General features: G+C 47.4%; 1 protein-coding gene across 1 annotated transcript; it reads left to right on the top strand.

The window, feature by feature from the left end:
• The first annotated feature begins 1,266 nt into the window (after positions 1-1,266).
• On the top strand, positions 1,267-3,099 carry LOC119385391 (neprilysin-1-like). Its single transcript, XM_037652839.1, has one exon. It carries the CDS (start codon positions 1,267-1,269, stop codon positions 3,097-3,099), a length of 1,833 nt encoding a protein of 610 aa, XP_037508767.1.
• The last annotated feature ends 10,647 nt before the right edge of the window (positions 3,100-13,746 follow it).

Genomic DNA, 13,746 nt, shown 5'->3' with positions numbered 1-13,746 from the left:
GGGACTACGCCGATAAAACATAGTACCTTGTCGTCTAAGTCTCTTACGGTAACTCCGTGGCGTCGCGAGAACGAGCCTGATGACGAAAAGTCATGCAGCCCTGAAGAAAAGCCTTTAGTCCCTTTGGTGATCGATCCTGACACGTCCACAAGGTCAGCGTGCAAGAGTCTTCCGCGAAAACAATCTGATGACACTGCCATGAAGATCATTTCAGTAGGAGACGTCGCAAACAAAAACGATGCCTACCCAGATGCCAGATGCTCACTAGATGCTTACCCTACTGGATGCTTACCCAGTGCTATCTCCGTCAAGGACATGTTAAGGGAAGAGAAAGTGCACCAGCAAAAAGCTGTGGTTCCTGGTGATTCAGAAGGAGTAGCTGCTGTGCTACTTATGGACAGTGAATTAGGTTGTACCACGCAGCCGTCGCGGTTTATCATGTCGTCTCAGTGTTTCTTTGTGACAAGTAACAAAAGGAAGTTTATGAAAAGAACTCCAGGATTGCCGCCAGCGAGCCGCTTGAGAGCACTATCAGAATGCAGCCGGAGCCAACTGGCAACATGATGCTGCAAGCAAATAGCCACAAAGCGGACTCAAATCAAATTGCGCATCAACCAATGAAGGCCGATCGCGGTCGCAGTGAGATTTCGAAGGCGAGGCAAGCTTCTCAGATTACCACAGACGCTGCAAGAGATGAGAAAATATCGGATAAGTTATCAAACTATGACGCTTTCGCGGTTCCAGTACACCCACAAAAATTTATCTCGTATTCCTGTGACTGGGTCGACGAAGTTTCAGCTTCTAATCCGCCTGTACGAAGCTTCAGCGCGAATGTAGTTACCAAGCGAGCGTCGGTACTGCAAGAAAAAAACCACCGAGCGAGTCCCTCAACCTGGCATAGCAGACGCTGATCCGTTAATTACTGGCGTAGTTCATTACTGCAAGAATGTAAAGCATAAGCCTCGAAAAAAAATCTGGCCAGGGAGCTACTGTTTAACATGCAAAAATCCCAGACATCGTCATGGTCTTCCCGGACCGACTATGGTGCTCCTCCAACCCAAAGTAGAAAAGTACATAGTGCCTTGCAGTGACATGGACGTAGACAATAGGCAAAGACGAAAGCATCGCCGCCACAGCGAAATACCAGTTAACAACCAAAAGAACAAAATTGTGAAAAATGAGATGCGGGCGCCCGTTATATCGGTAAAAACCGAAGAGAAAAGACCAGTGGCTAAATCGGAACCATCCACATGCTGCTGCGTGTCAATGGCGGTGTGCACCGCCGTCGCCGCCCTTGCTTTCATCTATCTCTATTTCACGAATCTTAAGGAGTCTTCGCAACCAAGCACAACTCCACTGCCTCCAGCTGGTGTCTACTACTGCTCGACGGAGTTCTGCAACAGAGAAGCTCAAAGACTCAAGTCCCTCTTAAGCAGTACGGCGGGGCCTTGCGACGATTTCTACCAGCACGTGTGCAACAAGTGGGTGCGTAGTCAGCGCTTGGAGAACTCTGGAACTGGGGCGGCCATTTCTAGCGACACGATGATCCAAGACGAGCTCATAGATAGCCTGACAGCCGATTTGAGGAAACAAACCGGTGTAGCTCTCGAACTCTACAACGCGTGTACAGACCGCAGCCAATCAGGAAGGGCACTCGCAGCCATGGGCGAGTTGTTCCGGCAGTGGACAATTCGTCAATGGCCGGCGGAGGCGTTAGTATCCACGCGAAATGTCTGGTCTTTTGCTGGTGAGCTTATTAAAGACGTTGGCTTGAATGCTCTAGTGGACGTACACGTAGCCGTCGACACGGAAGATCCCACCAAGGTCGCTATAGGCATGAGAAAGCCGTCCTTTCTATTTTCCTGCAACGATGCTACCCGTCCTGCTGTGATTAACATGATCCAAGACGCTCTTGTAGAAACTATGGCCGCTGTTGGGCACTCAGGAAGTCCACAGCTCGTCGACGAGGTGATGCAAGTGATCACTCGCTTCAGTTCTAGTCCATCGGAGCCGCCACTTTCGGAAACCGGCATGCGCGGCTTCAGTGTCGTTAGGCTGTCGGACATGGACCCTGGCATCGCCGACCTCCTGAGTGCTATTTTTGGCAATGACTCCTTCTTCGATAAAGAAACGAGGGTAGTGCTCAAGTCTGCAGATTTTCTTCAGGGACACCTAATAGCAGCCCTTCGAGAATTGCCACCGCGAGCTGTGATGAACTATTTGGGCTTTGTGGTTTTCATCAACCTCGCGCCATTCTTTCTGGATAGGCACCGGCTCCTCCGGCAGCTCTTCAGCAAGAGTGCACTCGGCCGGGCTCTTCCCGACGGGACGGGTCGCCTCTGCTTGGTGGCCGTGGAACGCGTCTTGCCCGGCTGCTTCGCGAAGACATCGAGCCACTATCTCCGAGACTCCGGAGGCATTGTCGCCAACAAGCTAGCGCAGCTGGTGACGAGCTTTGGGCGCAGCGTCGAGTATCTCGCCTGGATGGACGACATGGGAGCCGTCATGTCTCGCTATCTACTCAAGGAGTATGCGACGTTGCCAAACAGCAACGACAGCGCATTCTGTCCCACGTCTTCCGTTTCATACGCGAAGGACAGCTCGGTCAAGTTCTTCGTGGCCTTGTCGCGGGACCGCCAGAGAACAATTTTGAGCCCCCTGACGAAAAGTGACGGTACCGACGTGACGCCCGTGCCGCGCTCGCAGCTTCTGACTACGGCGACGTACGATGCCCCCAGCAGGCGCCTTTATGTCCCTGCGGCGCTTTTCAATGCGTCCGTTCCTGTTAATACAAGCCACTTCTCGCTTCAATTTGCGCGCTTTGCCGTGCGCTTCTACCGAGCCGTCTTGGAAGCGCTACTTCACAGGGACGCCGTGCAGCCTTCACTGCGCTACAGCGAAGACCTGCAGCGCCGCTTCGAGGATATACTCGGCTGCTTCGAGTGGGAACTTCGGCAGCTGCCGGCAGGTCTGAGTCACTCAGCCGTGGCCCCCAATTCGATGACGGCACGTGGCGCTTTCCTGCAACAGACGGTCGCTGTGCAGCTAGCCTTCAGAGCTTTCCAGGTATGCAGACTTTACCTTTATGAGAGAGCATAAACTAGACTGCATAAACTCGAGTGTGTCGATGACTATGTAGGAGTAATGGTGATTTACAGAACCTCAGGGCGACTAGGTCATGAAAGACACGGACAGATGAACTCAGAGAACATTACTTTCTTTTCCCTGCGTCGCATAAGGGCACTACATTTCTGACGAACCGCTGCGCATGCGGTCCTGGATACAGCGTTGATTTTTTATATACACCGTTTGTCGCATTATTTTCAGAAATGGTTTGTTCTGCAAACAAATATGTCTCATCCAGCCTCAAGTAGACAACCTCGCCTAAAAACCAGTTATATAAAGCTGTTTGAGTAAAAAAAAAAATGTAAAAAACAGTGAAATGTGCGCTGAATAGTAGCTCACTGCAATATGTTGTAGTTTAGTGTCGTGTGTTAAATTTTTTATTAGCCTGAGCATAGGTCGGCAGTATCGCTCATGAGTCGACTCACTCAGACTCAGATCGAGCCGCGAGTCTGAGTGAGACCGGGTGAGTAATATTTCGGTGAGTTTTAGTCCGAGTGCGTCCGGTTGACGAAAAGTGCGGTGAGCCTGAGTCCAAGTCAACCCCAAGCACAAAATACAGGGTGTCCTAGCTATCACGCAGCACGATTTAAAAAAAGAGAAACGGCGTTACGCGGAGCGAACCTGCTGCATAATGTTCCTTGTAAACAGGTGTAGCCACTGCTATTTCTTTCGTTAATGAGGTTTAATTAATTATAACTATATTTGTAACTCGGCAAGCACTCATATAATTGTCAAAATGTCAGTGAGGCGTATGTAGGCATGTTCAAAGGACATCTAACTGCGCAATTTTTAACAACGTACTGATTACGTGCTCATTCTTTCCGACTAAGAAATCCCGCAAAATATGAAAAATAACACGTGACTACGCTCCCACCCGCAAAGGAAACCAGCGCCCTCAAATAAGCTTACTGCAAACAACCGCTTTGTCTGTTGTCCGTTGCGAGAGACAGCGTTCCGCATTTTTGCATGGGTACAGGTCGGGCGCCAACGATATGCATGCAATTTCGCTGGGATTCATTCCGTTCGACAGTACGCCGCAGTCATCCATATCTCACGGCCGACTGTTCTCGTTGATAACTCGGCAGGTGTTCTGATTACGGCCTGACTGTAAAACCAAACGGTGCTTTTCTTAGGCCGGGGAGTTGCAGATAGGGCGATGCTTTTTTTTCTTTCTGCATTTTTCCCTTGATACTGTCTACCTCATAGGGAGCCTGTTTGAGGGCGCTAGTTCCCGACGCGCGCAACAGTCTAGTCACATGTCACCTTTCATATTTCGCGGGCTTTCTTGATTAACTGGAAAAAATGAACGCGCAATTAGCACACGTTGTTGAAAGTAGCGCAGATAGATGCCATTTGAACATGCCTACATACGCCTCATTCACATTTTGACAATTAGGTGAATTCTTGTAGAGTTACAAATATAATTATGACTAATTCATCAAACCTCATTACCGAAAAAAAAGTAGTGGCTTCTCCAGTATGCTAGGAACAATATGCAGTAGGTTTGCTTTGCGTAACGCCGTTCCTCTTTTTTTAAATCGTACTGCGTGATAGCTGAAACAATCTGTATATTGCTTGAGTGAGACTAAATGAGCTCCGTACTTTTCTGCCGATCTGAGGTTCTATCTACACAACTTCAGCATTACTATCAGCCTTATGTGGGCTCACGTTTATACGCCCATGAACTCACACATACTTCAACGCGCTAGTGTTCATACGCCAGCTGAATATTTATTGATCAGAGGCGTGAGCTGCGGAGGGCAGGGCAGGTGCCGTGACCTCCCCCCCCCCCCCCAAAAAAAAAAAAACTCTTTCACAGGAAGTTCTTGGCAAAAATATCTGATGTGAGCCATATCTTTCAATAAAAATGTCCTCACTGTACTGCAACCACTGATACCTCATATTTGAAGGTACGAGATCAAAAGGCGCCATATAGAGGACCGATTATATTGTCTTAAAAGATCATTGACGCCATGGTAGAAAAAGCTAATTCTACGCTAACGGGCTCATGAGTCGACTCGCTTTGACCCACTCGGACTCAGATAGAGCCTTGAGTCTGCGTGAGTAATATTTTGATGAGTTTGAATCCGAGTGAGTCCGGCTGAAAAACAATTCAGTGAGTCTAGTCCGAGTGAGTCCGGTTGACGAAAATTTTCGTGAGTCTGAATCCGAGTGAACTCTAACAGCAAAATATATTTCATGAGTGAGTCCGAGTGAGCTCCACATTTTTTGCCCAATTATGAGCCTGACTACACGTATGTCAGAAAGGGCGATGAGTCGCACTTTTATGCGCGACTACAGCAAGATCACTAAAGTGGTGTCGGACATTTTAACGCGACAGCGTTAATGAGCACGTTTCGCAGAAATTCCGGAGTCGGTGTCGGCGCCGGTTACGGCGTCGTTGGTTGTCAGCCGAAAATCATCATGTTGTCCGTGACGGAAAAATCGAGAAAATGCACATGAATAAATAATAATAAAAACGCCAGGCCTGCGCGGAAATCGCAGCACAGTCACAGCGAAAGCTCGAAGAGCGGCATTTATAGAGCCCGTCATAAACTCTCTTGTGGCTACTAATACAAGTACACTAGCAACGCATCCACTACGCCACAAATCATAATTTTTGTGAAGTTGGGAAGCACCCACCACGACATGGGTTTGGCAGCACCTTGTTCGGACGGACGCTCATGCATTTCTGCTTTTTCTTCCAGATTGCCCTGTTGCGGGCGGATGCCGCCGTGGGATTTCCAGAGATTCCTTCACCCCAAGCCAGTACCCTCGCGCATGCGCAGGTGCAACGTCTCTATGGAACACCGCCATGGAAAGCTACGCCTCAGGTGTTGTGTCGACGCCATGAAGTTCGCAGTGTGACGTCAACGGACACTTACCAGCTTGCCTATAAAACCAAGGTTCATCTACAGCGCCCTTTCAGTGGGTTTGGCAGCACCTTGTTCGGACGGACGCTCATGCATTTCTGCTTTTTTCGTCCAGGTTGGTGACAAATATCCTGTCTATTCTATTCGCGACGATTCTGTTACTTTGACAGTGCTGCCAAGCCCACAAAGTTTATTTGTTTCGCTGTGTGATTGTTTGCTTGTTATTAGACTGCTCTTGTTAGCATCGGGAGACGTGGAGCTTAACCCCGGTCCCTTCTCGTAATCGGAATCCGAGGCTACTGTAAACAGCCAGCTTCTCAGAAAAATCCTAAAAGAGCAAACAAAAACCAATAAGACGCTAACCATGCTTTCCGCGAACCTGAAACAAGTGGAAATAACTATAGGTAGTGTGCAAGAAAGGATAGCGTCAATTGAAAAAGAGCTTGGTCGGTTACAAAAATGTGAGGTAAAGCTGGTCGAGCACGAAGCAACGTGCAAAGGGACGAGGGAACTAGTGAATGAGGTTGATGACCTTGAAAACCGAAGTCGAAGGAACAACTTGATGATTTATGGTTTAAGTGAAGAATCAAAAGAGGATAACGAATCTCTGCAAGACAGAGTTCAACAACAAGTATTTAGGGATTTACTCGGCGTCGAAGTGAATTCGATCGAGCGCATCCACAGAGTTGGTTTTAAGCGCGCTGGGAAACACCGACCAGTTATGTTAAGGCTCTTTGATTTTTCTGAGAAAGCTACAATTATGTCAGCTTGCTTTAAGCTAAAAGGAACACAGATTTCCATATCTGAAGATTTTTCCAAGAGAGTTCGCGACTTACGCCGTAGATTGTGGCATTCGGCAACAGCGGAAAAGGCCGATGGAGCAAAGGTTTCCCTCGTGTTTGATAAACACGAGGGAAACGATAAGGTTTATATCTGGGATGATAAGGTTACGACGATAAGGTTTATATCTGGGACGATAAGGTTATATCTGGGACGAGCTTTCAAACCAACGGCTGGAAGTTACACGACGTGATGCGCAGGCCCGGCAGGATTCTGGTCATTCTAAAACTACCCGAGTCAATACGAGAAGCAGCAATAAAAAATGACAGCCTGTGAGCAAGGTTCTCCGAGTTGTTTCACTGAATGCGCGCAGTGTTGTTAATAAAGTCAGTTCCCTTGAGGACGTAATCTCATGTTATCATCCACACGTCTTAGTAATCACTGAGACATGGCTACATGCAGATGTGCAAGATTCGGAGGTCGTACCGTCTTCTTACAAGCTTATTCGTAAAGATAGGGAGTCACGAGGGGGAGGAGTGGCTATCGCCATTAAAAACAACGTCGCATTTACTCTTTTGGATGGCATTAATAACCACGAAAGCGTGTGGTGCAGGATTAAATATCATGGTAAAAGTATACTTTTAGGGGGCGTGTATCGACCCCCGAGTTCTTCGCCCGAATATTTAGAAGCCATTCAGGACTATCTTGCAGATAATACGAATTCTCGATCCCGGATTATAATAACAGGAGATTTCAATCTACCGGGTATAAACTGGGCTGATTTTTCTTATGATGGCAAAGAAGCCCGAAGTTCAGAAATACTGATCACGACCGCGTTCAACTTCTGCTTACAACTAGTTTCTGAGGCTACCAGGGTGGACAGTTCATCATCCTCTCTTCTTGATTTGGCACTCGTTAGCAGCTCACTTCAAGGTTGTTCCGCCAGTGTAGAAGAGGGGATATCCGATCACAAGTTGATTGCTTTGTCATGTCCTGTTTCAGGTACACGTGCTTTTACTAGGCCGTCGGATACTTTCGTAAGAGATTACACTCATGCGGATGATAACGCTGTTTTAGACTATTTGGAATCGCGCTTTGATTGTTTTAGCCAAGTTAATGATGTCAATGAAATGTGGTCAAATTTTACAGAAATAGTTCTCTTTTGCGAGCAAAAATACGTGCCGTTAAAAAAGAAACGTATTAATAGGGAATATCCGTGGTTCACGCGAGAAATGATTCATTTGAAATGGAAAATTAAGCGTCGGCGCAAGCGTCAAAACACGAGTAATCTTTCAAGCCTTACTTCGAAGCTGCGAGAACTAACGCGATCGGCAAAAGAAAACTTCTTTTTAGTTACTCTACCGTCATTCATGACGAAAGAACCCCAAAAATTCTGGCGCTATCTGTCAAAAGATAAACGAAGCATTTCAGAGATCAGAGTCGCGGGAGAAAGTATTGTTGACGCGACTGCCATTGCCAACAAATTTAATGACTTTTTTCAGTCCGTTTTCACACGGACAGCCACGCATGCTCAGTTGCAGTCATACGACTACGATTGTGTTATGCCAGAAGTAGAAATAACTGAGGATGGTGTTCTTTGCCTTTTGCACAAACTAGATGTAAAGAAATCACCTGGTCCTGATGAAATATCAAATACTTTTTTGAGTAGATATGCTGTTTGGGTGGCAAAATATTTACATCGCATTTACACTGCGTCGTTAGACGCTGCAGTTATTCCTGATGATTGGCGCTCGGCAAAAATAATCCCGGTACATAAATCAGGCTCCGTTTTGGAAATTAACAATTACAGGCCCGTTTCCTTAACTAGTGCTTGCTGTAAATTATTTGAGCACATTATATTTAAGGCCATCATCACTTACTTAGAAAATAACAAACTACTTTATGCCCAACAGCATGGATTTAGATCTGGTTTATCTACCGTTACCCAACTGGCTGAAATAACTGATGAATTAATTAGCACTCTCGATATGAAAGGTCAGACCGATGCCATTTTTTTGGATTTCTCGAAGGCATTTGATGTCGTTCCCCATCAGAATTTAATAACAAAATTATTAGCTATAGGCATTGAACGGAGGCTTGTAGCATGGATCGCGTACTACTTGAGAAACAGAAGACAGCGTGTTTCCATAAATGGCTCTCTCTCGAAGGAGTTGACAGTGTACTCAGGTGTCCCGCAGGGCTGTCCTCGGGCCTCTTCCTTTTTTAGTTTATATTAATGATATTCATCTTTGCGTCGAGCCACCGATCCAAATTAAACTATTTGCGGACGACTGTGTAGTATACACACCCATAAATAATCAAGAAGACCAAATTAAACTTAACGATGCCTTACGCTCAATTAATGAATGGTGTGCAAGGTGGGGACTAAAAATAAATCCTTCAAAAACAAATTCCATTATGTTTACCAACAAATCGAGGCCCCTTGACTTTACATATTCTTTAGGAGATGCTACCATAAGGAGAGCTGATCGCGTTAAATATCTAGGAGTCACACTTACCAGTAAACTCAGCTGGGAAATGCATGTTGAAAATGTTTGTACGGGTGCACTGAAGAAATTGACCTTTTTGAAGAGAAAACTACGCAATACTCCTCCCACGGTAAAACTGAACGCATATAAAGCACTAGTGCAACCAAAATTGGAGTATGCCGACATTATTTGGAGCCCTTGGCAACAATATTTGATAAAAAAAATCGAAAGAGTCCAGACTTTAGCTTTGCGCTTTATATATTCCGCTTACTCCCGACATTATAGTGTAACAAATCTACGTAATAGGGCAAGCCTACAAAAACTTGAGCAGCGCAGGATAGTATCCAGATTAAAATTCATCTACCAACTTTATCACGGGGACTTCAAATTATCACGGGAACGTTATCTTCAGCAACCTTCAAAACTTTCAGGCAGGACGAATCACAATAAAACTTTTAGGCAGCCACCTAGCCACATAAATGTCCACAAGTTCGCTCTCTTTCCTCGCGCAATTTTCCATTGGAATGCGTTATCTGCGGAAGCAGTGAATGCTGCCTCGACGGCTTCATTTATGAAACACATTGAAAGTATTAGTTTTTCTGATGTAAGTGATGTATATTGAATATACCTTGCTTTGAGTGCAATTCAATGGCTTACTTATATTTAAAATATTTTTAGTTGAGTGTAGTTATGTTGTCTCACAAAAATATATATGCACTGAACATTGATTACTTTCCTGGTGTGTACTTGTTATTTATGTATTCTTTGAATTATGCCAAGCTATCCAGTGTATAACTATTTATTGGCTGATTGTATTGTTTGTATTTCACTCCTGCATGGGCCCGAGGAGGGCCTGCAGTATCTGTAAATAAATAAAATAAAATTACTCGTCATTTTGCGGATATGGAGGTACTATCTGTAAGGCATTATGTGCAGTTTCTTGATGCGACAGCTGATGACGATGAAGAATTATGACTGAGTCTTTCGTAATGGGTTGGAAGCTTTAAAAGACCTACTAGTTACTTATTTCGCATTGTGTGACGCCCGGTCTTTATTTGACTCTCCCACCACGCTTTATAGCATACGCTAACGTGAGAAAGAGATAGAGAGAGGGAATTAACTTTATTGAGACCCCGAGGAAATGGATCATGGAAGCCTTACGGGCTTCCTTGGCAACCAAGAGAAGTGCACTTGCGAGGAACCCACTACGCTATAAATCATCATAATTTTTGTGAAGTAGGGAAGCAGCCACTATGCAATTTTTCGTCATTCTGTAGAGAACCGTGGTAGCTGCTAAACACCTGTAGGGCATTATGAGCACTTTATTGATGCTGTGGCTGATGACGACGAAGAATTATGGCAGAGCCCTTTGTAATGGGTTGGAAGCATTCAACAACCCACTCGTTGCGCAATTCGCATTGTGTGACGCCTGGTTACAGAATTCGCGTTGTGTGACGCTTGGTTGTTATTTTACTATTCTACCACGCTACATTACATATGTTAATGCGGTTGCTTCCCGATATGGAGCCTGTATAGGGTCTTTTTGCAAAGCAGTTTCAAGCACCGGCATGGCTCTGAGGTAGAATACTGGGCTCCCACGCAGAGGGCCGAGGTTCGAACCTCGTTTCATCCTGGAAAATTCTTTTTATTTGTTTTTTTTCTTATTTCGAGCGATAATGGTTACGGACACCGGCGGCGGCGGCAGACAACTACGACGCCAAAAATGGCCCTTGTTGTGATCTCATAATAGCTTTCGCTGTAAAACATTCCGGGTTGGAGTGAGAATCTACCCATGTCATCTGCGTGACAAGCAGGCGTTCCACCACAGATCTACGTTATTCCTTCAAACTGCCTCGAAACACTATATTGTCACGGGTTCGTGACGTCGACGACCAACGCAGCAGTCACCGTGTTCAAGATGAAACTCTTTATTTGGCCGAACTTGTGGCCGGGAAATGTTAAGTCAAACTACAGCAGTACACACTGTGCACTGATAGCGGCGAACAGAGCGTCGGCCGTCGATAAACTGAACCGCGGCAAGGCGCGCCGGCATTTTATATATGCGGCATCGAACATTCGAGTCTTATCGCTGGTGGCCGCGTTAGTTCGAGAATAATCTCAGCTGTTCGCGTTTGTGCGCTCAAGCCTACGAGAAGATTCTAATATCATCCGGAAGGTTCCCAGACATTAGGGCGCGGCTTGCGCAAGGCACGGCTACACGTGCTGCCTTGCGCTTGTTGGGTAAGATGCACTTGTTAGATAAAAATAATGAAAGAAGCACGCGTGGCATTGCCCCAATGTGAAAATTGCCAGGATAACGTAGCGTTAGCAAAGGTTCAGCTAATTATACTGAGCTTTCCTGATTGTCTAGGATTAGCGTGATTATCATGCTTACTGCTGCTCCAGTGACACACACACACACACACACACACACACACACACACACACACACACACACACACACACACACACACACACACACACACACACACACACACACACACACACACACACACACACACACACGGTATACGTATTATGTGGCACATGTATATTTATTTTGCCAGGCAACTGCGTCGGGATCTGATGAGTTAAGCTACTCCGCTCTTCTGCGCCGTTGAGCAGCATTTGCGCTCTCCTTCTCCATGGCTATACCACACTGGCAAACGCCAGTCACAGGCGCTATCAAGCGGCTCCAGCGCAATGTCAGACGGCGACTGCACAACGAAGGCGAATAGATGCGCGCGCGCCGGTGCCAATACGTCTGCCAAGGCTACGACGTCACTCCTCTGGAAAGCGCAGACCGGCGGCGGCGGCGGAGTGCGCGGGAGCTGCCGGCTCCGTTGCGTGACATCACTGATCCTCGCGCATGCGCAGCACGGCTCTTGAGGATTCACGCGAAACTGGCTCGGCTAGGCCAGTGTAGCTAACGCTACAAAAGCATCGTCCCGATGCTTGTAACCGAACATTGAAGGGAAAGAGTGCATACACAAATAAACTACTATGATAAAGGGAAAGAAAGCAGAGTCCTCAGTATAAAACAGCTTCAGGCGCACGACATGGACGACAACAGGTCGTGCGTGGCGCCGCTGAGAGTTCGTGATGCCGTCCGGGATGACCTCGTAGCCTAGAGCGCCGAATCGTCGAAGCACCTTGTATGGCCCGAAGTATCGCCGAAGAAGTTTTTCACGAAGTCCACGTTGGCGTATCGGCGTCCAAACCCAAACACGGTCGCCGGGTTGATATTCTATGTGGCGTCATCGAATATTATGTGACAGCTGTCGACCCTCTGTTTTGATGCGCAGGCGGGCGAGCTGTCGGTCTTCTTCGGCGCGTTGCAAATAAGCGGCGACGTCGAGATTGTTTTCGTCGTCGACATTTGGCAGCATTGCGTCGAGCGTCGTAGCTAGGCTCTTTCCGTAGGCCAACTTGTAGGGTGTCATCTGCGTCGTTTCTTGCACGGCTGTGTTGTATGTGAACGCCACGTACAGAAGAATGCAATCCCGCGTCTTGTGCTCGACGTCGACGTACATGGCCAACATGTCGCCGATGGTCTTATTTAAGCGCTCGGTGAGCCAATTGGTCTGTGGGTGGTAGGCGGTGGTCCGGTGGTTTGTCTGGCTGTATCCCAAGATCGCCTGAGTTAGGTCAGCATTAAAGGCCGTACCTCTGTCGGTGATAAGGACCTCTGGGGTGCCATGGCAAAGGGCGATGTTCTCAACGAAGAACTTGGCTACCTCGGCGACACTGCCTTTGGGCAGAGCCCTTGCTTCGGCGTAGCTGTTGAAGTAGTCAGAAGCTACAAGGATCCATTTATTTCCGGAAGTCGACGTTGGTAGCGGCCCCGGTAGGTGCATCCCGATTTGCTAGAATGGTCGGCTAGGAGGTTTGATTGGCTGAAGAAAGCCTGGTGGTCTTGTCGGTGGTGTCTTGCGTCGTTGACAGTCTCGGCATGTCCTTATATATGTTGCGAGCGATGTCGGTGGCAAGGAGTGGCCAGTGTACCTTTCCTGTATTCTTGCGAGCGTGCGAGAAACACCGAGCTGTCCAGCCGTCCGATCGTCGTGTAGCGCCGAGGGCACCACGAGAAGGTAGTTGGCTCGAAGTGGCGAGAAGTTCTTCAGTAGAACGCCGTTTCGCAAGAAAAAGGACGCCAGTCCTCGCTTGAATACCTTCGGAAAAACGTCGGTCGTGCCCTCGAGGTATTCCACAAGGCGCCTGAGTTCCGGGGGTCGGCTCCCTGTCGTTCAGCGAAGTCGTCGGCGCTTATGGTTCCCAAGACGCAGTCATCATCCCGGTCGTCCTGCGGCGGTAGGTCGACGGGGGCACGAGACAGGCAGTCGGCGTCGGAGTGTTTTCTTCCGGACTTGTAAACGACGGTAATGTCGCATTTTTGGTCTTAGGCTCCACCGTGCGAGGCGACCTGAAGGGTCCTTCAGGTTAGCTAGTCAACACAAGGCGTGGTGGTCGCTCACAAC

Source organism: Rhipicephalus sanguineus, chromosome 3 (genome assembly GCF_013339695.2).
Source record: "Rhipicephalus sanguineus isolate Rsan-2018 chromosome 3, BIME_Rsan_1.4, whole genome shotgun sequence".
NCBI lineage: Eukaryota > Metazoa > Arthropoda > Arachnida > Ixodida > Ixodidae > Rhipicephalus > Rhipicephalus sanguineus.
This window is presented reverse-complemented; position numbering and strand designations above follow the sequence as displayed.

Bases quoted from the DNA above. Each gene is read 5' to 3' on its own strand.
- LOC119385391 (XM_037652839.1), top strand. From the start codon at position 1,267: ATGGCGGTGTGCACCGCCGTCGCCGCCCTTGCTTTCATCTATCTCTAT.